Consider the following 25,833-nt stretch of genomic DNA (forward strand, 5'->3'; position numbering starts at 1 on the left):
TTTGATTATTTTATTTAAAATATTCAAAACCATGCAAGAAGTAAGAAATAGGCCGGTTGTCCAAAAATACTTTATATATATAGAAAATAGTATAAGGTAGACATAAGATAAATTAAGGTAGACATGAAATAAATGAGTGGAAATTTATTCCCTCTTCTTATCGTCCTTCTTGTTCATAAGTTCCTTGATGTACTCAGACATGATCCCCTTTCCCGGATTACATGGATCAAAGCCCGGTATGGAGGAAGATGCTAGTATGCCTGAGTAGCCGGTTACCGATGAAGACCGTGTTGGTGGAGCAGGAGGTGCTTGAGAGATCGGAGTTCGTTGAGGAATAGGACTTGGAGGAACTGTTCGCAGTGGAATCATATTGATCGGAGAAATCCGCGTTCTTTTCTGCAGCGGTTGAACATTCTCCTTAATTTCATTAGAGTCGGATTGTTCCAAGTTAACTGGTTGTACACCGGTTGGTTCAACACAACTGTCCATCAACATTTGAACCTTTTCAGTCGCTGCCTTTTCGGCCTGTTTTCTCTTTTTCGTTTCGGCTCGTGTTGTATGGATAACCGGAGTAGAGGATGTCGTATTCTGTTCCTTCAATTCCGGATCGGCAATCTCTTCTTCATCAACCTGTTGGGCCAGATTTGCATCCGTATGTTCCCTTTCCTTTAAAACTTGCAGTCTTTCATTTTCTTCCTCTTGGACCTTTAAGGCTGCCATCTCATCCTATTTGATTTGTGCTTCGTCGGCTGCCATCTTAGCCGCGATCATTTCTTCAAGGGTTGCAATCCTTTGATCCATTGAACTAAGCCGCTGGTTCGTAGACTCAATCATCCGGTGAGTTGTTTTTGTCCGTTCCTCCAGCTTTGCCTGCCACGGTGCGATAGTGTCGCAGAAGAGTTCTTCGAGGCATGCTTTGATTCTTTCGTCAGATATAGAAAACGCCATCGATTGATCTTTGCGTGGGGACTCATTCTGACTAGATAGCTGATTATCCGTCCCGGTTTTATTAATTTGTCGGTCAGAAGACTTACCCGAAGAGGTCTTGGCCGGGGATTTTGGTTGAGGAGAGGCGATGTCGGCCTTCTTTGAAGTTTGTCCGGCTTCAAACTTTGATCTTTGTGACCTCTCTTCATCATCAAATTCTGACCGTGAAAATTAGGGAGCGTCATTCTCTTGACCGGTTTCTGATTCCAGCTGTGTCATTGTGTCTTTCAATTCTTGTGCCGTTTTCTTTAGTGATTCCAGCACCATCTGATCAATTACAGTCATCTCATTGCATTGTCGTTGTATGTTGAGGATGGAGTTGGTGAATTCTTTCAACCTGGCGTGTGTCTCTACCATCTTTCCCCTCTTAAGAGCAACCGCAACGCTCTTCGTTTTTGCCAGATCAAACACCGTTTTCTCGAGTTCCACCAGCGTTTCCCATTTTAGATGGGCAGGACATTCGGGAAACATGTCGGCGAATCCAATTTCCGTTCTTATAATAGCCCATTCATAGAAGACGTTACTTACTTCGTGTGCTTTTTCATTGAGTTGCTTTATGATTTCGGCCACAACCGAATTCCCCATAGCTTTGATGAGTTCTTCTTCAGTTTCCGGTTGGTTGACTAGGCCGGTTCCTTCATCGATATCCACTTGATCAATTACTTTCTCTTTCCCTTTGTTGCTTGCCTTATCTGTATTGTCTAACCGATCCTTCTCGGTTTCGTTATCAGGACATTTAGAAGAGGCATTAACCTGATGTGCTGAGTCGTCCTTGGAGCGGCTAGAAATGCTAGCCGTGGAGACAACATGATTTGGAACATCGTCTTGAACGTTCACCGAGCCGAATGTATGAGGAGCAGTTTTTGTCTTTTCGCTCCCGGTTTCCTCTGCCACTGGAGCCTTCTTTTTCTTAGGCTGAGTTTTTTTGGTTTGAGCCTTCGACTGTTTAATTGCCGAGACTTTCGTCTTGCCGGTTCTCGTAAAGTGTACTGATTTTAATATCTTAGAACTTGGAAGGAAGATACCTGGACCGGTCTTGATATCAAGATGAAGCAACAACTTGCCAAGTTGTATGGCGTATCCTTGAGATCGGTTTGAATTGGGATCCACCATTTCACAAAGGTTGGAGAAGATTACTTCGTCCTAGTTAATCTTGTCTCCCTTGACTATGCCGACCATTATTTCAATTTTGAACTGGTGAGGCTGTCGAAGTTTCCTCCCCTTTCCTGGATCGACTTGGATACGATATCGTAGAGCGGCCTGTATTCAGGTTTCAGGTCGCCTTTCTTACCGGACACTGCCACCGGTTCACTAGAGTTTGAGATGTTACAGCAAACCGCTAGGGTCTCATTTTCATCCCCATCCTTAATAAAATCACGACCCTCCGTTGGTAGCTGAAAAACTTCAGCAAGCAATTCCTTTGTGAGATCAAAGGTTTGTCCACCGACCGACGTGGAGATGATTTCGTCATGTAGTTTGGCGTTCGTGAAGAACTCCGTTACTGCATCCTTATATACGACGAACGGACCATTCAAGAAGTTCTCCAGACCCGAGGCCGTTATTAACTCCATTACATGTTGAGATTCTTCTGAACCATGGCTTCGAAGGTCTTCGAAGTCGACTTGCACAATGTGGGTAAAGAGAGCAGAATCCCGACCCATTTTAGTTTTTAGAGATTTGAGAGGAAACTTAGATTATCAGAGTGTTTGTAAGAGAGAGAGAGAAGACAAATGGCATGAAATGATTTTGTGAGTTATGTTATGTATTTATAGACCGCGTGGGACGTGTCTCAGAATGCGAATCGGCGCATCGAATGATGTGAACTATCACATCCAAGGGAAAGGGCGCCAAAGTTTCCCTCCAAAATTGTTGGCGGTAACTTTGAGCGGTAAAATTTCGATGATAAACAATAATTTAAGCGACAAAGATTTTTAATTATGAGGAATAGAAATACACTGACACTTTGAAAATAGAACCGATGTAATATCGGTTTGGATAAGCATAAACGGTTAAATAAGTTAACCGACCTAGAATTTATAACCTATCAACAATCCTAGACATCTTGTCTTCCACCGATTCCTTGGTGAGGATGTTCGTCGGATTCACCGGTGATCCCGGTCCAAGATTTGGAGCGATTGATCGAATGATTTGGCTCAGTTGAGGAGCATAGCCGAGCTTCTTCTTGGTCTCAACCATTGTCTTCAGATTATCAAAGATAACCGAGGCCCAGTTGATAGGAGTTGGACTTACGATGTAGTTCTGATTTGGAGTTTAACATAGAATAGATCAGTTGACGATCTCATGTAGAATTTGGATATGAGGGGCAAGGTTAGCTTTGAGGCCGTTGTTCTGAACCGGTGTTTCAGAGATGGAGAACAGGTCAGCATATTCATCATGCGTCCCGTTCACTCGAGGTGGGAAGTCTGAAAATCCCTCAGTCGGGAGGTTGAACAACTCAACGATTGTGTCCTCCGAGATTTGAATGCGAACATTGTCGTATATGATGGAGACGATGAGATCGTCAAGAAAGGATGCATTGGAAAAGAACTCCAAAACCTCCGGAAGAAGAATGGATTCGGATTCTTCCAGAAATCCGCGAAGACCGGTGTCGATGAGTGATTCAAAGAGGATCTCCTTTGTTTCAACATTATCAGAAGAGAGCACCGAATCAAAGTTAACACACAGGTAATTTCGAAGTGTTGGGTGAGATATTTTTTAGATTGTGTTTAGAGAGATGTAGGTTGTGTTCTTTGAAAACTTGCGAAATGTGTTGTAATCTTTGAGAGAGTGTGAGGCTTCTTAAATAGGGTGTAAATGAGGGAAGGATAACGTAAGGACATTAATTATAAGGGTTTTGTCATTTATGAAATGTCTTAAAGTATGAGGAATATTTATGTTTTCAAAGCAAATTTCTTGGGAAGTGGTAGTTTTGACTGGTCATGGGAACCGATGTGAGGAATCTAGTTGGAAACCAACTGAATTTAATGTTTTTGTAGTTTCCCATGCAACTAGAATTTAATATGCTAAGAGTCGTTAAAATAAGAGTAGATAATATTAGACCAATATTGAAACATTGTCACAAAAGATTGACATAATTAATTATACAACCAGTTCATGCAACAAAATGACCGGTTATCCGATGAAATGGTTCCTCAGCGTCTAGAGGAAGAGTTGACTCTCTGCTTCTTCTTCCAGGCTTTCTCGAAGCGTTCGAAGAATGAGTCGGCCGAATCTCTTGTCATGAGCTGAAATGGGCTTAATCCCACGCCCGGACAGAGAGGAACACCGAGATCTAGAAGGGGAGAGCTTATCTGAGGTATATAGTTGGTGTGACGAGTGGAGATCATCCAGATTAGGTTGTCAAAGAGCAACCTTGACCAGTTAACCGGAACATCATTTATGATGGCGGTCATGATATCAAAGGATTTGGTACAGAAGACATTGGTAACATCCTTTCCAAGGATGGACTTACCAACAATATCGTTGAGCAACTGATATTCAGCCCTCAACGAGGATCTTGCCCCGTGATCACCAACAGGAAGAGGAGAGTGAGAAAAGTGTTGAAACATTGTAGCCTTTTGTTCCTCCGAAGGAGAAAGGTCGGTGAGACCTTCTCTAGGTAGTTCATAGCACCGAGCAAAGTCTTTCTCGGTGAACTCAAAGACCGTACCTCTCACCTTGGACTAGATGAGAGTGTCATAGAAGGGAGTACCGCGGAATATTCTTGCATTTTGTAAGAACTCCATAACGGTATCTGGAAAGATGATGTGTCGGTCATCAAGGAAAGTCCATAGGTCAGAACTTTCAATTGATTTGATCATCTTATAGATTTCGAAGTGGTTTGTTCCTAAAACTGAGTCAAACTCGATTTGAAGAATGTTTTGGAATGAGGATTGAGACATTTTGATCTAGTGGGATGAGAGAGATTTCTAAGAAGTGTAGAATAGTTTAGGAGTGTGATTATATGTTGATGTTCATCTAACTTATATATTAGATTGTAAGATGGAAGTTGATGGTATTATCTAGTGGATGATGCATGATGTTGTTATTAACCGTAAGATAAAAGATCTTACTGGGATTGGGTGTGATAATAGCCTAAGGATGTGAGTCATTGGCCTAGACGGTGGGAGATATCATATCTTCACGTCTTTTAAGGCATGACTGCTTTGTTTTGAAAAGGAATCTTTTCAGAATAGATACGTCCAAACACATGATCAGTTATCCCCTTTTGTTGGGAAACTAAATATTCTAAAGTAAAGTATATCCAAACCGGTTGGTTTTCAGTTATTAGTCCCGATGCAGTTATTTGGTTAAATACTAAATAACTGGTCGGTTAACTATAACTAATAGGCAATGCGGTTTTTCAATAGGTACAATGGTAATTTCATTTTCCGACATTTTAGGAAGAACTGCTGGGTTTGTCTGTCCGAACCGATTTTTCCTTTTTAAAGAGAAAAACATTTAGGTAATTTCGGTTAAAGATTTTAAGAGATAAGTTGATTCATATCGGCAAGACCAAGAATATTTCTGAAGAAAGAAAACTTAGCTTCCTGTAGAGGCTTTGTAAAAATGTCGGCAACTTGTTGGTCGGTTGATACATATTCTAACCGGATGTGCTTCTGTTGGACATGTTCTCGGATAAAATGATGCCTTATATCGATATGCTTAGTTCTTGAGTGTAAGACCGGATTATATGTAATTGTTATGGCACTTGTGTTGTCACAGAATATTGGAGATTCTTCGGCGGTGATACCAAAATCTCTCAGTTACTGTTGGATCCATAGAAGTTGAGCACAACAACTTCCGGCTGTCAGGTATTCAGCTTCTACGGTTGACATGGCAACCGACGTTTACTTCTTACTGTACCATGAAACAAGCCGATCTCCTAAAAATTGACATGTTTTACTGGTACTTTTTCTATCAACTTTACATCATGCATAATATGTATCAGAGTAGCTTGTTAGATTAAAAATGGAGTCCTTTGGATACCACAGTCCGACTTCCGGGGTTCCCTTTAAATACTTCAGAATTCGTTTAGCGGCTGTGTAGTGAGATTGTTTGGAATTAGCCTGGAATCTTCCATATACTCCGACCGCAAATAATATGTCCGGTCTACTTGCTGTCAGGTAGAGAATTGAACCGATAATTCCACGATAGGCTTCAGGTTGATTCCCTGACCGTCATCATCTTTATCCAGCTTGATTGATGAACTCATTGGAGTGGAGGCAGGGGAACATGTTTCCATCCCAAATTTCTTTAGTAATTCCTTTGTGTATTTAGACTGGTTAATGAATGTTCCTCCTTCAATTTGTCGAACCTGAAGACCTAGGAAGAAGCTTAATTTTCCCATCATACTCATTTCAAACTTGTTAGTCATCAGTTTTGAGAATTTATCGCATAGCTTAGGATCAGTTGAACTGAAAATGATGTCATCTACATATATTTGAACAAGTAGAATATGTTCCTTCTTCTCGAATTTGAATAGAGTTTTATCTACTGAACCTATGGTGAAGTCATGATCGGTCAGAAAGTTTGTTAAAGTATCATACCAAGCTCTGGGAGCTTGTTTTAAGCCGTAAAGAGCTTTATTTAGTCGATACACATGACTGATCAGGTCAGCATTTTTAAAACCGGGTGGTTGTTCGACGTATACTTCTTCACGTAACTCACCATTTAAGAATGCACTTTTAACATCCATTTGAAACACCTTGAAATTTTTGAAAGCAACAAATGCTAGAAAGATTCTAATGGCTTCAATTCTAGCTATAGGAGCAAATGATTCTTCAAAATCAATGCCTTCTTCCTGTTTGTATCCTTGTGCCACTAATCTAGCTTTGTTCCTCGTAACCAAACCGTTTTCATTGAGCTTATTTCTGAATACCCATCTTATTCCGATAACTGGTTGATCTTTCGGTTTATGAACTAAGTACCAGACTTTATTACTCTGAAACTAGTTTAACTCTTCTTGCATTGCTAAGATCCAATCCGGATCCAACAATGCATTATCCACCTTTTTCGGCTCAATCTGGAATATGAAAGCGGAGTTTTCATATTCTTCCAGTAATTGTTACTTAGTTTGGATGGGTAGTGAAGGGTTACCTATAATAAGCTCAGGAGGATGATTTATGTTCCTTTTGAAATCCGGTTTGGAGATGTCTACCAAATTACCGGTTATTTGATCAAGGATAGACATATAAGTAGGCTGAACAATAATGTCAGACCGACCGATTTCCTCAGTTGAGACTGAGGTGTTAGTTTCCTGCTGTTTGGTAGCTTGATCCGGCTGGGTTTCAACAATACCCATTTGGTCATGGATAAACCGTCTGAAAACTGGAATTTCATCTTCACTATCAGAATGGATATTTTGATTTTCCAATTTGTTGTGTAAATCAAAGGATGTTGTAGTGTTACTTTCAACCGATTCATCAAATACAACATGAAGAGATTCTTCCACGGTTGAAGTTCTAGTATTAAAAACTCTATATGCCTTACTAACCGCTGAGTATCCTAGCATTATCCCAACATCAGATTTTTCATCAAAAGTATTTAAATAATTTTTGTCATTATGTGAATGTAGCATTTACAACCGAAAATCCTAAGGTACCGAATGTTAGGAACTCTATCAAAGTATACTTCGTATGATGTTTTATTGCGATGCTTGTTAATCATAGACCGATTTTGTGTATAACATGCAGTACTAATAGCTTCGGCCCAAAATTTTTGAGCAATACCCAAATCGGCTACCATAGACCTCGCTGCTTCCTTGAGAGTTCGGTTTCTTCTCTCAGCCATACCGTTCTGTTGAGGAGTTCTAGCATTGGACAACTCGTGTCTGATGCCGGATTCCTCAAGAAATGCATTTAAAGTACTATTTGTAAATTCGGTTCCTCTATCACTTCAAGACAACTCGTGTCTGATGCCGGATTCCTCAAGACAACTCGTGTCTGATGGTATTTATACGTGTTGATTTCTCATTTTGTAAACGTTTAATCAGTGTAATCAAATTAAATGCGGTGTCACCAATGGATACCAGAAATATGACCCATGTATATCTAGAATAATCATCAATAACAACCATAGTGTAATGCATACCGCCTAAGTTGGTGACCTTAATCGGTCCAAATAGATCCATGTGAAGAAGTTCCAGACATCGGCTAGACTGAATGTTTCATTTGCTCTTAAAGGTGATTTAATCTGTTTACCCATTTGACATGTTGAACACACTTTCTCTTTATTAAATCTTATGTCAGGAATTCCTTCAACTAACTTCTTAGTACGAATATAGTTTATAGTTTTGAAGTTTAGATGATTTAATCTTTTATGCCACAACCAGGTTTGATCATTTCTAACTACCATACAAACAGGATATTCAATTTCATTCTTCTAGTCTACCTTATAGATATTTCCTAGCCTATTTCCGGTTAGTAATGTGCTACCATAACAGTCATTAACTAAGCATGCATGTCTATGAAATTCTACAGTATATCCAGCGTCACACCTTTGACTAATATTTAGCAGATTGAAATGTAAATTTTCAACAAGAAGTACATTGTTAATCGTTAAATTACCATGGACAATCTTACCCTTGCCCACAGTTCTACCTCTTGAGTTGTCACCAAAAACTATCATTGAACCGGCTTCTATTTTGATGTCGGTCAGAAAGTTGTTATTTCTAGTCATATGTCTGGAGCAGCCGTTGTCCAGGTACCACTTAGAGTTTCCTAGCCGTTTCTTCATAGCCTAAAAAATACATATATTTACAACTATTTGGTACTCACATTTACTTGGTTCCATGGTTGATTAGTCCCTTGGGTATCCATACTTTGATTACTCGCATAATTTTCACAGAGATGGTTTTGATGGTTTTACATGCGCTAGGTTTGGTGTGTTTCTGTCTACTTATTGTTACCTTGTGATGTTGAGGTGAGATTTGGTCGGTATAGTATGGGTACCTATTACTTAGTTGAGTAATTGTTCTTCTCTCAGGAAGAAACCATTTGGTTGTGTCGATTAGACCTACATATGTTATTTCCTTAGCTAGTTTTGAATCATGAGATGATTCAGTGTTGGTTGAAGAGCTCTTGACAAAGCTTATGAATGTAAGCTTGTCTTTGGTGAGATTCAATCTATTAAAGGATTTGTGTTAGGTGGGTGTTTTACTATCATAACCGAGACCAAATTTACACTTATTGGATCTTCGATAGCTCGCCATTTTACTAACTGCTTCACTAAATCCCTTCCATGTTGCCTTTAAGTACTTAGTTCGTTCATCTTCTTCTTCGGTCAACTCTTGAACTGACTCCTTGAGTTGTTCATTCTCAAAGGATAGTTTAGGTGTTGCCTCGATTTCTATGATTTCATCGGGTTGAACACTATTGGTTTCAAGGTTGGGTCGGGCTGGTGTTATGGGATCGGTTCCAAAGTTAAGCCGGGTTGGTACTATAGTTGATAGATATTTATACTCTACTACCATGGCATTTAGTGCAGTAACTAGGTCATCTTTAGTAAATTCATCACAAGAAAAATCAGATACATGTTCTTCATTTGCCATGAGGCAAGAGATTTCATCATCGCTGTCATTGTGAGCCCATAGGCTTCCTCCATCATCGGTTATCATTGCTTTCTGAATTTCTTTTCCTTCACCGGTTTGTGGGTAGTTGTTTCTTTGGTTCTGATCATTCGGTTTCCAGTCATCCCGTCTTGGCTTTCTGCATTCCCACATTTAATGTCCCAAACCATCACAGTTATAACACCTAACATTAGATTTATCACCGTAGTTATAGTTATAGTTGTTTGTCGGTTGACTTTTCTTCATGAATCTGCCAAACTTCTTTGCAAGCATTGCCATTGCATCCTTAGAGAATTGTTCTGCGTATTTGATCGGTATAGCAGTCGCTGGTTCTATGGATGTGACTAGTGCCTTAGTAGCGGTTGACGTTGATACTTCATTTTCGATCCTAGATCTCATTTCAAACTCACATGCCTTCAGATCCTCAAATACATCGTGTAGCTTCATCTTGTCTAGGCAGTTTGATTCTCTCATCACCATCGTCTTTATATCCCATGCACTAGGGAGAGATCTCAGAGCTTTGATGATTGTTTCCTTGTTATCATATTTCTTTCCAAGAAACGATAGCTCATTTACCACATTTGTGAAACGATCACTGAACTCCTTCATGGTTTCTTCTGGCTTCATTTTGATGTTTTCAAACTTCTGGGTAGCCACCATTATCTTGTTTTCCTTGGTTCTTTCATTTCCCTCATGGAGTTGAATCACCGTTTCCCATGCCTCCTTTGCATTTTTGCATTCTCTGACCTTATTGAAAGTGTTTCTGTCAAGAGACTTGAAGATGTGGCTTCTGCAGTGATTATCAAGATTGTTTCTCCTTTTATCATCAGTTGTCCATTCTTTTGTCTTTCTCAATCTTTATCGGTCCATCAGACAGAATGAATGTCATCACATCATCCATAGTAACTAGGTGCAGATGCATGAATATTTTCCAGTTAGCGAAATCGTCTCCTTTTAGCATTGGAGGCTTCTCGCTGAAAGTCATGCTTGCTTGCTCCGTGTTGCTTGAGTATTGAGACTGACTTCTCTAATACCAATTGTTAGGATCTAGATCGCCGATAGTGGACCGGGGTCCGGCTAAAGGATAATCTCTGACAACACTCAACGGTTGGCGCTAATCCAGTTAAGAATTAACATCGGTTTCAATACTACACAAGCTGTCACAAACCCTTGAACCGAGTTCAAGTGCGGAAGTGGTTTGTTTCAGATTGAAGCAACACACACACAGGATGGATAGAGATGAGATTTGGAGAATATCGGTTTGAATATTAGTGAGGCGGTTAGAATGATATTATTCGGTTCGGATATGGAGCCGACAGGAAATAGAGCACGAGACAGGTTTTTATGAATGTTCGGAGATAAAACTCCTACGTCACCCCTTCTTCTCAAACAACGAGAATGATATTCACTAAGGAATACTCAAACACAATACATGATCGAGTCTTATTTACTACTCGATAATCACTCTTACAATTCTCACATAAATTGCAATACACTTCACAAATGCACACTTAAACTTGTAATCTTTTAGAGAGATAATGACTTTTGATCACTTTGTAACTTCGTAACTTGTTCGCTCTATGTGTGTGTCTTCTTGCTTCTTCAACTTCTCCTTTTATAGGTGAAATGTGTCAACGGTCACATTTCTTCAACGGATACCTTCAAGACAATCCTTGCATCTGATTGGTTGAGCAGATGATCAGCATAGCATTAAATGCGTTTAAGACATGAATCAGACCGACTTTATTTGTCTTTGCATGATTATAGAAACTGTCGGTTGGACAGTTGCCTGCACATGTGAAGTTGCTCATTTGACTTATACCAAAATGGTAACTTTTCTTCAGGCAATCTTCTGCAGTCTGCATCGTATCATCAGACTTGTATGAATATGGTAATGTTACAGTCTGATCCTTTGATGTAATCTTGTGCATATACTCAAAGTATTTGTTTGCACCAATTTGTACATTGTTCTCAATTTGATATCCTTGTCTTCTTTTTCTAAATAGTCTTCTCGTTGAATTTGGATTGTATTCTTCACTTCAACTGATTATGTTTACAGGTTGTTCAGTTCAACCGGATAGCTTCATGTTTTAGATATGTCATTTGCTTCTTCTAGCCGGCTTGATTTCTTGATCGGTTGGAGTTCTTGACCGTTCCTTCCTGCACAATGAGTTTGTTTTGTTAAGTTCTTATTGACCGGTTAAATTTATCTAATATTTCGATCGGACTTGATTGAGCATGTTTGGGGGCGTTACTAGAATTAGTAACAAAATATGATTTAGTAGTGTATTTTTTCCATGTATTATTGTGATTTAGTTTAACATTTTACTCGTTTTTCATTTCTTAATTAAAATTTTTTATTTTTCAAAATTTTATACACAAATTATTGACAATTTAATGTCCTAAATTATTTTTAATATAATTTATAAATATTAGTTTTATTTATTTAAACAAATTAATATAATTAAAAATAAACAAGATTTACTTAAATTATTGAATTAAAAAATATTGTATGAATTAAATGATGTGAATGGTGGGACTTGAAATAGTAACAATTGTACTTGAGATGGTTGGAAAATAAAAGTATAAATTGATAAGTATAATTTACTTTTGATGTGGCCGATGATGTGACACATATTTATACCTATGTATGGTATAGTAATGGTCTAATCAAACACTTTCGTGTAACATAAAGATTTAGGGCTAGTATCATCCAGCTTATTCTCAGCTTTTTTACGCCAGCTTATCCAGCTTATTCTCAGGTAAATTTAATATGATCTTAACTTATTTAAATGTTAAGCTTGAGTATGTTCCCTCAGCTTATTTATTTATTTATATTTATAATATTATTTAATAATTAATATTATATATATAATGATATATATATATATTAATTAAATTTTAAATATTAATATATGATTTAAATTAAAAAATAAAATATATTTCAAAATATATTTTAAAATAAATTATATTAATATATTAATTTTTATAAATTTTTTTTATTAATATATAATTTTAAATATTAATAAATGACTTAAATTAAAAAATAATATATTCTAAAATAAATGATGAAAAAAATAATTTATTATTATATATATTTTTCATATTTCCACACTCTCCATCGTCCATTTATTTTCGAGGTCTCTCACCCTATTCGTATTATAATTTATTTCAATTGTAATTCGATACTTTTGGATAATTAAGACTAGTTTAATTTCTAAAACTATAATTTATAAATAAAAAAAATTATAATTTATTTATATTTTATATTTTACTTAATTATTTTATATATTTAGATACATATGTTATAAATAATAAATAAAAATATATTTGAATGTATGTTTTTTATTATAATAATTTTATATAAATATATAAAATATTATAAATATATGGAATAGATGAGAGAGAGATTAAATTGATGAGAGAGAACGAATAAAATGATTAAAAATGAATGAAATAAATGAAAGAGAATAATAAAAAAATATTTAAAATTGATGAGAGAGAAAAACACTGAAATTATAATCTTAAACGCTGAGATTATAATCTTAAACACTGAGGAGGGAGATAAAGAGAAAATTGAATTTAAACGCAAAAGTGTGTTTGATTATAATTTTTTGCGTGAGCTTATTACGCAAAGTTACTGTAGCAACTTATTACATAAACGCTCAAACTCAACTTATAAACTTATAACGCTGATCAAACAAGACCTTAATATTATATCCTCTGCCAGTCATAATTTGAAATTTATCTTAAACATTTAATAGAGTGATACATCTCTTATGATGATTTACCTAGTTATTCATTCACATATTTCTTTCTTTTTTATCCTTACAATTAAGGAACGAGAATCACGATTCTGAGTGATCTATATTTAATATGTTAACATAAATGATAATGATCTAAAAAAAAATATAAATTATGATTTATACAAAAAAATATATATTATTTAAAATTAGCTTGATACCAAATAAAACAAAATTCACACAACCCTGCGTGATCCAAAAAATAATTTTGTATACCAAACAAAATAAAGAAGTAAAAAAAAAATTTCTACATAATGATCCAAAACACAAACTTCTCCCAAACAAGAACAAAATTCATTTTCAATTGTCACATGCTTATTGTTTTATTATTATACTACTATTAACAATTTTATAAATAATGAGAAAAAGTTTTCATAGGAAAACAATAGATTCTAAGACAGAAATATCAATACATATAAATTAATGATTGCACAATTTCCAAAATCAATATTAGAAGATTAATAACTATATATAGTATGAATTAATAGCTATATAAGATTAAGCCAACAAGATTACAGAGCAAAGAATGATTATATATGACAGGATATGACACATTTTTTTTTATCTTTGAAGACTTTTTTTCCTATATAATCTACATTTTGTATTTTGTACAAATCTCTTCTATAATATTTTTATTTAGATTACCTATCAGACAAGACGGAGTTGGTCCAGGAAAGCATCGCATCTCTTGCAAAAGAGGGTAAATCTGCAGCACAAGGTTTTGTAAGTAGGGATAATTAGATGAAGATGAGGCAAAAAGTTGAAGAAGAATTAATATTTTCTCTACCGATGCGAATTTCGAGTTAGATTTTTTACTAAATATATATTATTCATACATACCTCGTGCTACCTCAAAAGCAACTGATGGCATATCTATCTGATCCTCCACAAGTCGATACACATCAAGGAGCTGTTGTTGTTCATCATTAAGAAGATAAAACAATCTCATATTTTTTATATTGTCATCCATCATCAATAATTAATTATTTACCTCTTGAATGTGAAGTTTGGAATCTTCCGTTAAAGCAAGAAGTAGTTGCTTGCGGATTCCTTCATCTACTAGGAATAGTCGAGCCCCATCCTTTATCGTATCTGTCAGGTCCAATTTTCTCTCAATCTGCACCGGTCGTGTTGCTGAACTTTCACTAAATCACACAACACAATAAGAAAACAACAGTCAGAGACAATATATTAAATCCTGTTTATGATATGATAGTTTGTTGTCAACCAAAACAACATTATGAAATATCTTTTCGTACATGTTCCCATTGACAGCAGGATTGTTACTCATCTTTGTCACGTTTTCCTTAGCTAGAACTATTAAATTCTCCAGGCGTTTCCACTGGAAAACACCATCTTTAAATAATACCTGACATCAAAATAATGAGCTTTGGTCAGTCAGTGTAAGATTTGAGAATAAATGAAGCACCAACCCATTTAGAACTTGTTTGATGTATTTCAAAAAGGAAAAAAAACCATAGTTTGGTTAAAAAGTGGATTTGGGTTAGATGAAATTAATATTTTAAAAAAATAAAGTAAAGATATTTTAGTTGATGATTTGCAATTTAAGGGGTTATCAAATAAGGCTCAATCATCATGTTTTCAAGGTCTATCTTTCTTTTTTTTAGAATTAAAGGAGAACTAGCATGACACCCACAGACATGGTTCCCGGCTTAAAAACCTTTTCAAGGTCTGTCTTTCAAATGGACAAAACCAGAATATTAAAAAATAATCAATTATGGTCCTCTTCCTTAAATGCATTTGTTAAGTTTTTAAACAATATTGACATGGTATACATCTTATCAGACACATTAATATATTATAAAGTATTTTTTTTGGTAAAGAACATTACAGTTCCTCAAAAGAATCCAATTACAAAGAATCCAATTTATAAACGAGCAGTGAACAGATAATAATAATACATAACTGAACATACTTGGGTTCCTTCCTACCTGTATGAGACGTTCACGTAAGGCAGGGTTTGGATCTGTGAGAAGTCTTTTGGCCACATATGGATAAGCAACCTAACAAACACGGTCATCTTTTAGTATAAGAGTATTAACTAGTTAATGCAATAAGGACATCTATAAATGAGAAAACATGGCTATAACATGTGAAAGAAAACAAATAACTAAAGATAATACTTGAAAAGAAAAAAAGAAAAGTTCTTCACATGGTTTGATTCTTGCATTAAATCAGAAACTTCTCAACGATAAAAATGTTTCAACTTCAAATATAACAAGTAATTATTCATCAATTTGCTTCACTAAGAATTTAATATTTGAACAAATAAAGATGATTGGGATGAAATGATTATGATTGAGATCTTATGGAGAAAATAACTATTTATTATATACAAACAAAAAGTAAATAACTTACGGTTTTAATTCTCTGTTTCTCAGATATTGCTACATCACTTTGAGTGCATATATATATGCTAGAATCTCTAATGTATCCCTAATATCTTACAATCAATCAATCTAATTAATTATGGTAATAATCATTCTATCCATAATCAATTAAGACCTAAGTCTATCTCAGCCTAATATTCCTTATTTGGGGAAATCTTGAGACCTGGAGAAGTAAGAAACTCAAATGAAATGTGAATAACCTGTCCCCTATCTTTAAAAGAAGGAAGCCGTTGTTTCTAGAAGTAGTGTTGAATCCGAGTTGATAACATTATCATATGAAAAATTAGTTAATTCAATGGATAAATGTTAATTTTTAGTATTTTTCTCTAACTACTTCTATTTATCTTAGTAAAATAGTTACTCATTTGTAGGAAGATTAGTATATCCTCAAAGATGTAACTTATACTTAAACAAACCCTACTGGGGAATAAGATTATAGCAATTTTTCTCTTAAAGTTGTTTCAACAGTATCTTATATTTTGTCTTACACAAAATGAGAAGAAGGTTGCTATTCAATACACAAATAAAACTCCCATAAATCAAATCAAATACAACTGTTCTAATCGTGACAAGGAAACAAGAAGCATCACCTCAAGAAATTTGAAATTTGGTTCCAGGGTGAGACAAATTCCCTCTTGAGTCAGTAATGAACGAATTACCAGAGAAAATCTCTCTGGGATTCTGATGGGATACTGGTAAACCAGTTGGTTAAACTTTCCTGCAACACGTGTAGTAAAATTCGGGAAGATAATATAGAAAGAAATGATTTTTATATGAAAAGAAAGAAAATGTATTGATTCACATAAGATTAGCCTGCTTGTCCCTGGAGGGACTCATTGGGAACAAAATGTGCTACTCACAAGAAACATCAGAGTATAAATGTTACTTTTATGGAAAAAGTTCAGAAGGCTGAATTATAAGAAAGCTTGAGAAAATGTTTAAACTATAGACTCTTAAAAGTTCTGCAATATGAGTGCTCAAGATAAAATACTTCAAAGTAATGTCATAATTATATCTCAAAATTATGACATTTTCTGCTTAGTAAAATATATCAAGATCAAGCATTCCAAAATTACAATATAAAGAGATTCAATGTATACATGGTTGCAAATTACAACTTTTACCAGAGAACTTATAACATCATAGTGATATTGTCATAAGCCAATCCATGAAAATTTGGCTGTTTATTAAAAAGGCACCAAAAAAGGCATTGCATAAATTCTTAAGTCTACAGTAATGATAATTTGACTTTAGTAGCAATTTGGAAAAACTAAGGTTAAAGTTGATTATCATCCATGGTACATGATGACAGAAAATATTACAACTAAAATATAATTTCCTTTCTGGGACCATTTTTTTTCTGGAGGAGGCAAGCACGTCAACCCACAACCATGACCCCCCATTTAAGTCAGGGTGTATCGGGTGAGAATCGAACCTCAGACCTCTACCTTTTAGGTAAAGACACATTACAATTGAAGTTAACTTCAAGATAGAGAGTCTTGTAGAGCATGTTCCCAAAGATGTATGGTTTAAAACCCCCAAAACTATAGAATGATTGTTTAAAGATTGACATTTCCACTAACATTACTATATGTGCTGGTCAGGATATAACTTACTATACATGTTTATTTTTATCTTCATTATTTAAATTATTTCCTTCTCTCTTTCTTTTGTTCTTGAGGTATTGACTGAAAACTCAAGAGTCTGGAAGTGGGAGAACAGTCTATGTATTGTAGAATATTCGGATACAAATAGATTAGCATTATGCTTTAAATGTATTCAGATAATGGAGAATTATCGAAAATAATTAGGTCTGTTTATGTAACCCACAATTTGTACCTAAAGAAGGTTCTGTATGTCCAGCAGTTGGATTGTAACTTATTGTCAATAAGAAAGTTGATTCGGGGGAATAAAGAATTTGGTTAAATTACAGGTTGGAATTGTAATTGGAAAGTGGGAATAAAAGTGCATCTATGTTATACCTTCCTTGAAGACAAAGAAGATTTGAAGAAGGGAGTATTGATGCTAGAGGGGTTTGTGGTTAATTCCGTTATTAGGGGATTACTATAAATAAGGCATGATGGCACCAAAGAGAGGCATAAAATTGATTTATGGAAATTCTATCTCTTTCTTCAAGGATTATCTCTTCTCATCTAGTGTTTTCTCTCTTTCTCATATGTAGAATTCTTACATTGCTATAAGTGATGTTAGAGCTCTTTTATCTTCTTATCTCAACTCCCTTTTCTCATCCAAACCCAGATCCAAGCCCAAAAAGTATTTCCAAATGATCCATTGTACTTTCCAATTGAAAGGTTTGAAGCCTAAATTCTAATTCAAGACTTATCGGGCAGCTTCACAACATGTGTGTCTGTGTGTGAGAGAGAGTTTTATATTCTTTAATCAAACTAGAATAGGTGCAAACATCAAAAGCATTGTAAATTGTGGAAGTTTGCTATTATGGGGCACAAATTGAGTCCCACAAGGAAAATACAATAACTATTATACATACCTGTAACAGATCTGAAGTTGAAGTCTGAGAGTCCTTTACCGGCAGAGTTCTGCCAAATTGCTTCTAGAGCAGGAACAATGGGGGAAACATCTGTTCCACGGGCAAGGAAACCAAGTCTGGTGAAATCATTTGCCATCTCAAAATAGTCTTCATTCACAGCATGGACTACAGCGTCTATCAGAATTTGTTTGTTTAGCTGATGAGGGGAAAAAGTAGTAGATTATCAGCTTACATCCTTGGGACTAAAATCCAATGAATGAAGTAGCAAAAGAAAAACTGTCCAAAAGTAAAATATTATCTAAATTATTTCTTTTGTTACAGAAGATTATGCAATAATCAAGATATCCAAAAAGACATAAATGATTGTGTATAAAGAGGCCAAATAAATAAATGGCAGAAAATTTGGAACAAAAAGGAGATGGCAGAAAATTTGGAACAAAAAGGAGATGGCAGACACATAGGACTCTTTCCTCTAAGGGAGAATTATGTTTCCTTGTTGTCTTTTGTTAAACTAAAGAAGAAGTTTATGAAAACAAACTTCATGAAGAAAGTAAGTATAATTATAGGCAACACATGTTGCGACAAGATTAATCAACAATCATAGAGATATCTTCTTTTTTTTGTTTTGTGAATAAAGGGGAACTAGCATGATACCCCGCTTAAACTCAAACCCGTGACTTAGTCTCTTAAGCCGACCCTTACCTGGACTACCTTGGTGGGATACAATCATAGAAATATATAGAAATGGCAGATATGAGAAAGATACATACACCATGTGTAGTGTCCTATAAACCTAACAAAACAACTATATTATTTTACAACAAACCTAAGCAGATATTAGATCATTTATACAAAATCTGAGGTGGGCATATATGTGAAAATGAAGACATTCAAAATAGAAGTAAAGATATAGAGCAAGCTCAATTGCTTGATGAAAGTGACTTGATATTAAAAGTGATATTGCAGAACAAAACATTGATGGAAGTGCCTTGATGAGCATATAAAGAACTATTTTTGAAGGCCTTCAAAGATATTATCAAGAACTGTAGGCACTACATAGATTCTTAGCGTTTCATTCAAGTTTTTTACTAGTTTACAAAATATCTCAGAGATTCAAATAATTTCAAATTTTTAGTATATTTCTCCAAGACTCAGAATTATCCAAAACAGGCAGTACAGTCACATTGATGTCCCAGTAACACAAGTTGGTAATAAGCACTGTCAAAGAGAATCCATCCTGTTTGCATTTTGTTGTCACAAAACCTACCTTTACCCAAGCCTCTATTGTACCCAATGTGGTTTGGTAAACTAGGATGAAAACCAGCCCCTCTCATCTTACAACATTTGTTACTAGCAGGATTCAAAAACAAACATGTTCATTGTGTTCTCTTTCAATTGGGGTATCCCTCAAGGTTCAATGCCCTTTCAATACAAATAAAATAAGCATCAAATTGACAAATGGTGACAACAAGTAAATAGTGGTTGCAATTTAAAATAGAAAGTAAAACATCACAAAGAGGAGACAGCAAGGTCAATTATTGCTACAAGCACCATGTTTGCTAAGCCTGTATGCATGTTTACCTGACTAAGCACAGCCACATTACCAAAGTCTACATATGCTATTCGTCCATCTCGCATAGCAAAGATATTGCCAGGGTGTGGGTCTCCATGAAACAACCCAAATTCTAGTAACTGGCGGAGGGCAGCACTAACTCCAACAGTCAAGAATCCATTCATATCAATCCCTGCTTCCTTGATTGCCTAAAGACAAATGCAAAAGAATAATACATTCAGCATGTGAAAAAGAAAACATCAACTGATATATTATTGCATATTGTTAGAGGTTTTCTTTTATGGTCTCCAGTTTATTAGCATCTAGACTTACAATTATACAGAATTGCTTTGTATAGACTCTTAAGGTTAAAAGCTTCTTGGTTTGAAACTAAATCCATAAGAGTTTTATATAAATTCGAAGTTTCATTTCTCTCTCATAACAATAGTTACATTTTATGTCATCCACTTATATTTTAAGACAATTAACCATATATAAATTTCTTCAATTATTATTTCAAGTGTTTGAGTATGTTATGACTATTTCTCAGAGTCATATGCATATTACAGCCAAGCATACAAACTAAAAGTTCAAATGAAAATAATATGACATAAATGACAAGGTAGATATGATTCCATCAAGGACTCCTGACAAATAAGTAGAAGACAACTTTCTTTCTTCCGCTGCTTTGACTTTTATTTTTTCCATGATCTATGTAATATTCTAAATCAAAGTTACCAGGGAAAAGATCTATGTGCATACTTCAAATTTAGGGGGAGTGTTGTTTTAGCTTATATTGCATGTAAAAACTATTAAGCTTCTTTCTCGTATAAATAGGATTTTGCTTCTTGAATTGGAAATGTAAATTTTGCTACTTATTCTATCTGCTTCGCATACAACCTGAGGATTGGTGCATCGTATACCATCAATCCACTCCATCACCAAAACACGTGAACCCGAAAGCTGCTTGTAAACTCGAGGAATCTTTACAGTGGGATCATCTTTGAAGTTCTCCAGAAAATCCTCAATGTTAAGAGCTTCCTGGAAAAAATAAATTATCTAACCTTCAGAGTTGACATTTGTGAGCATTTTTTAGAAAGTTGATTCTGTCCTTGTTTGATGTGGATTATTTTGATTAAATCCAAATAAATCAACATCACATCACTAATCACTTCTTCCATTAAATCATTAATTATAATACAAAAATACCCTTACTTTATTCTTTATGAACATTTTAAAATATAAAACACTAAGAATATATTGGTTATTGAACCAAATAATTTACTTTCTCATCAAACGAGATTTCTCTGACCAACAGTTTATTTTCAAAATAAACCCAGAACAAGCAAAACTTCTCTTCTTTTTCAAAAGGAAGATATGAAGTTGGAAACCAACATTTTTTACTCTTACTCCATATGCAATTGGATCTCATCCATGCTAACATCTTGAGCAACCAGATTATAAAATGAGCATTATGTGTCACTGGTTCCTTTGAAGTCATTTGAAGGAAATTTACTTTGGACTTTTAGATATATGGATGATACTTTATTAAATATCATCCCCAATCCATAAAACACAGTGATTTTTTTTTTTATAAATGTCAACCATGCATCAACAACATAATCTGCTTTTAGACCATATCTTTCTTATTGAAAATAAAAAGTATGTGATGGGTCATACCAAGTTATAGTCCAGCTCCTCCAAAAGCTTTTCACCGAATTCATCAACTATGAGCTCTGCATTGCATCCCAATTTCTGCATACTGATTCCATTCAAGAATGAAGCAAGGTTACGGAAAAGGAAGAGGTCTCTATAGATGATGGGTTCTATCCCAGGCCTTTGCACCTAACACAAAATATTCCATTAGGCACATGCTTAACCAAAATGCAAGATGGGAATGCAAAAGCCAAAACATGGAAAAGAGTCTATACTACTAAATAGGAACATTTATGACAAGCATACAGGGGGTTATGCTTAACCCCATGCTCTGGAATTAAAGATATGGAGTATTGGAGTTACACAAGGATTAACCAAATGTCAAATGAGTTGCCTTGGGGAAATAATTAGTCAAAAGAAAATACTTGCTGATAAAACATGTTTCCTCAATACTGAATCCAAATTCTCATAAAATAGCTCACATCTTTCAGCTGAATTTATAAGACTTTCACACACTTTACTCCCCTTAGCATATCATCAACCTAACAAGGAAGGGAAGCCCAGGGAAGTTATGCAAATAATTCCAAGATTCCTTCTTTTCAGCGTACAAGTTTCCCAAAATGTTTTCTTGCTCGTGTTTTCTTATAACATATGGATAGATTACAAGCACACTACATCGGTCTCTAGGTAAGGAAATGAGTCTCCCCCACATCACCATATGTTAACTACAATCACAAAGTAGAACAAATCAGATCATTCTGGAAATTTAAGGTTTTACATACAACCTTAATAGCAACATCTTCCCCAGAGGCCCGAAGAGTAGCTCTGTATACTTGACCCAAACTTGCAGCAGCTATTGTCTCCGAAGAAATCATGCTGAAAACATCTTCAAGTGGCTGACCCAATTCCTCTTCGATTATTTTGAATGCAACCTAAATCATTGTTTAGCCAGTGATTGAACTAAATGAATAGTGTTCCAGTATAAAATTTAGAGTTGGCTTTATCGTGTAATGACTACATTTTACTACCTGATTTGGGAAAGAAGGAACATCATCCTGGAGAATACAAAGTTCGTTCATATAATCTTCCCTAATAATGTCAGGTCTATTAGCAAGAACCTGCCAAAATATGTTCAGAGGAGAAGATCAAATTGCTATAAAGAGAAGAATGTTAAAGCAAGTTGCTTTTGACACACCTGAAATCTGAAAAAAAAAGCATCAGCTGTAAAATATAGTTTTTCAATGGGAAGGATCTCCCATATATCCAATACTACACCATGAAGACTTGAATATAAATCCCCAAAATTAAATTAAATAAATCTTGTGAAGCTGATCAACCCAGAATTGAGAATGACTGATCACAACAATAAGGTTACTAGGGGATTGATTCATTTCAGTTTATTTCAAAATAGACAGTAACTTTTTGGGAAAAAAATCTTGTTTAATGAAACGTGGATTATTTGAGATAGTATTTAATATTTTAAAATGTTATAAAGAATAATAGGACATTTTGGTATTTTAGTTAATAATTTGATGGAAGAAGTGGTTGATGATGGGATATGGTTTATATGAATTTAAACAAAACAATCCACATCAAACAAGGATGTTGGTTTCGCAGAAAAGTAACCAACTTAACTTAATCACTAATCAAACATGTCATAGTGGTTCAACTTGCCCACTTCATTAAAAACCTATCAAACATGTTTTTTTATTTCTTGAGAGTATATCACCATCGCTTCTTCCCATAGAAGAACTACAGATTGTTCTTTCTTTTTTATAAGGCTGATTTGGCAGTCAAGTCGATTTTCATCAGCACAAGTAAATCTCAAATCTTTAATGGAATGAGGGAAATTAGCAACTACGACAAGCATTTATCAAAACTATAGTGAGTTATTGGAGATTTCATCCAGTTAAGCAATAACTATTACAAAAGAGAATGCCTTCCACAGTTTCAAATTGCATTAAATAGATACCTGGACAAGAGAAAGCGGGTCAATTTACCTGTCCAGCCTTGATAAAAGACGGTCCTAAATCACACAAAAGATTTCTAAGTTGTCGGGCACGATCAGGGACCACTTCTTGATCACGACCCACTATGAAATCGTACACTAAGGTAGACCAGTAAAATCCCAAGTTAAACACAATCTCTGTTCCCCTGCCAATGAGAGACAGAATGGCTCCTCTAGATTCCAGCACCTTATCCCTCACCTAATTTTGCACAAACAGTGACAACAAGTAAACACATTACATGGAGATCATGAACAAATACAACTAATTTTTTGCAGGAAAAATATATATGCTAATGAAGAAGTCCCTTGGCACACCAATTGGAGTATTTTGCTCATAACAACTTCTAAATTAAGATTCATTATTGGCATGCACTGCCTCAATTCCTGGGTAACACGCCATTTAACAAGGATATATCATATATTTTTGCATGATATATGAAGTTCAATAATTGTGTGAATATTAGATTATCAGAAGCGAAACCCTGAAGGTAATCAATCTATTTGCTAAATGGAGGAGAAAGAATTGAGAACTACCGCCTTGGGGCTATATTTGCGGAAGGGAACACAAACACCACGCTCTATATCAAGCAGTTCAAGGGCGCTTGAAGCAGGAAGGTTACTCAATTCTAGGGCGGTTTCGCTGCTCGCGACAGCATTAATTGATGTCCTGCTCTTGAGACCGCGATTGATGTTTGGGAAATCAATGGTACCCACTAAATTGGAAACTGGTGAGGACCTTGGAGAGAGTTTCAACTTCTTTGTCCGCGTCCTTGCATCAGATTTAGGAGAATTCCAGTAAGCTGCTGCTGCAAATGGTGGAATATAATAAATGTGATTGAAATTGGAGAAGGATGGTGAAGAAGGGGATGATATGCGGCCGGAACACAAGAGTGGTTCCATATTCCGTTCGATTGAATGGAGATAGTCCAGAGGCCGCTCAAGAGAAGGAAAGGAGCTGATCAATTAAAGGTTTGGTGGGAGAGAGAGAGAGATAAACTTCGATGTCGTCACCAAAAATGTCAGTTGATTGGCGCTAATTCCTCCTAGTGTTTACACCGAATGGATGATTCTGGCTGCTCACGCAACTGACACAAATGCAACAAGTGTGTGTGAATGTGAGAGAAAATAGATAAATCTTAAGTTTAATTCCAATCAATTTGCAGAAACAAAAACTCTTAATATATATTAATAAAAATAAATAAATTTGATAGAAAAAGTTAATTAGAATTTGTTTTTTTTCAGTAAATTGATTTTTTTTAAAACTATTTGAATCATTTATCTTATTTGGTTACTTTTTAAAAGTGATTATAATTTTGAATAGATAATAACTAAATATTAATTTTAAATATCTCACTTTATATTATATTAAGAGTATACATGGATGGATATATGTAGGGGCTCGTTCACTCCGAAAAAATTAAAATGTGACATTACTTCTTAATTTTTTTTTAAAAAAATCAGTATTTTATTTATTTAATTATTAAAAAATGATAAAACTTACATTTATTTACCCGTTTTATCCAAAAAAAATTTGATTTTTTATTTTAGCCAAACCTAAATTTTGTTTAAGTCCACCCCACCACCGAATCCTGGATCCGTCCCTAAGAGTATACATTTTGGACAATTATTTTTTAAGAAAAGATAGGTCATTTATTTCGTATAAGATTTAGAGACACTCATTTCTTATTAAAATTTCATACAAAAATTTATAACATGTATCAATCATTCTAAATTAAATAATGTTGGGTCAAATTATTTTAACTAAAATAAAGAATAAGATTATTCTATGCCGACCTTATTTTGATGATTTGTGATTAAAACTTAGTTGTGAATAAAGCTAAGTTGTCTATTTGGTTTTGTGCAGGTGCATTAGACTATGCTAACTTAGACGTGGTCTAAGCATGCTAATTAGAAGAAGTTAGACGTGGTAGTCTAACTCCATTAGACTTGGTCTAATGGAATGCGAAGTTAGACGTGGTAGTCTAACTCCATTAGACTTGGTCTAATGGGATACATAGTTAGACGAGGTAGTCTAACTCCATTAGACTTGGTCTAATGGGATGCGAAGTTAGACGTGGTAGTCTAACTTCATTAGACTTGGTCTAATGGAATGCGAAGTTAGACGTGGTAGTCTAACTCCATTAGACTTGGTCTAATGGGATACGTAGTTAGACGTGGTAGTCTAACTCCATTAGACTTGGTCTAATGGGATACGTAGTTAGACGTGGTAGTCTAAATCCATTAGACTTGGTCTAATGGGATGCGAAGTTAGACGTGGTAGTCTAACTTCATTAGACTTGGTCTAATGGAATGCGAACTTAGACGTGGTAGTCTAACT

General features: G+C 35.1%; 1 protein-coding gene across 1 annotated transcript; it reads right to left on the minus strand.

Moving 5' to 3' along the window:
• Positions 1-13,871: 13,871 nt before the first annotated feature.
• LOC124924139 (protein ACTIVITY OF BC1 COMPLEX KINASE 1, chloroplastic) lies at positions 13,872-24,580 on the minus strand. The gene is made up of 14 exons (XM_047464216.1): positions 24,030-24,580; positions 23,488-23,694; positions 22,516-22,605; positions 22,273-22,419; positions 21,512-21,676; positions 20,732-20,872; positions 19,861-20,040; positions 18,280-18,475; positions 16,361-16,488; positions 15,312-15,383; positions 14,619-14,728; positions 14,351-14,504; positions 14,200-14,269; positions 13,872-14,065 (listed from the first exon to the last, which is right to left on the minus strand). The coding sequence occupies exons 1-14, from the start codon at positions 24,393-24,395 to the stop codon at positions 14,001-14,003; spliced, it is 2,091 nt and encodes a 696-aa protein (XP_047320172.1). The 5' UTR covers positions 24,396-24,580; the 3' UTR covers positions 13,872-14,000.
• Positions 24,581-25,833: the final 1,253 nt, after the last annotated feature.

The sequence above is a fragment of the Impatiens glandulifera genome, chromosome 2 (assembly GCF_907164915.1).
Source record: "Impatiens glandulifera chromosome 2, dImpGla2.1, whole genome shotgun sequence".
Classification (NCBI taxonomy): Eukaryota; Viridiplantae; Streptophyta; class Magnoliopsida; order Ericales; family Balsaminaceae; genus Impatiens; species Impatiens glandulifera.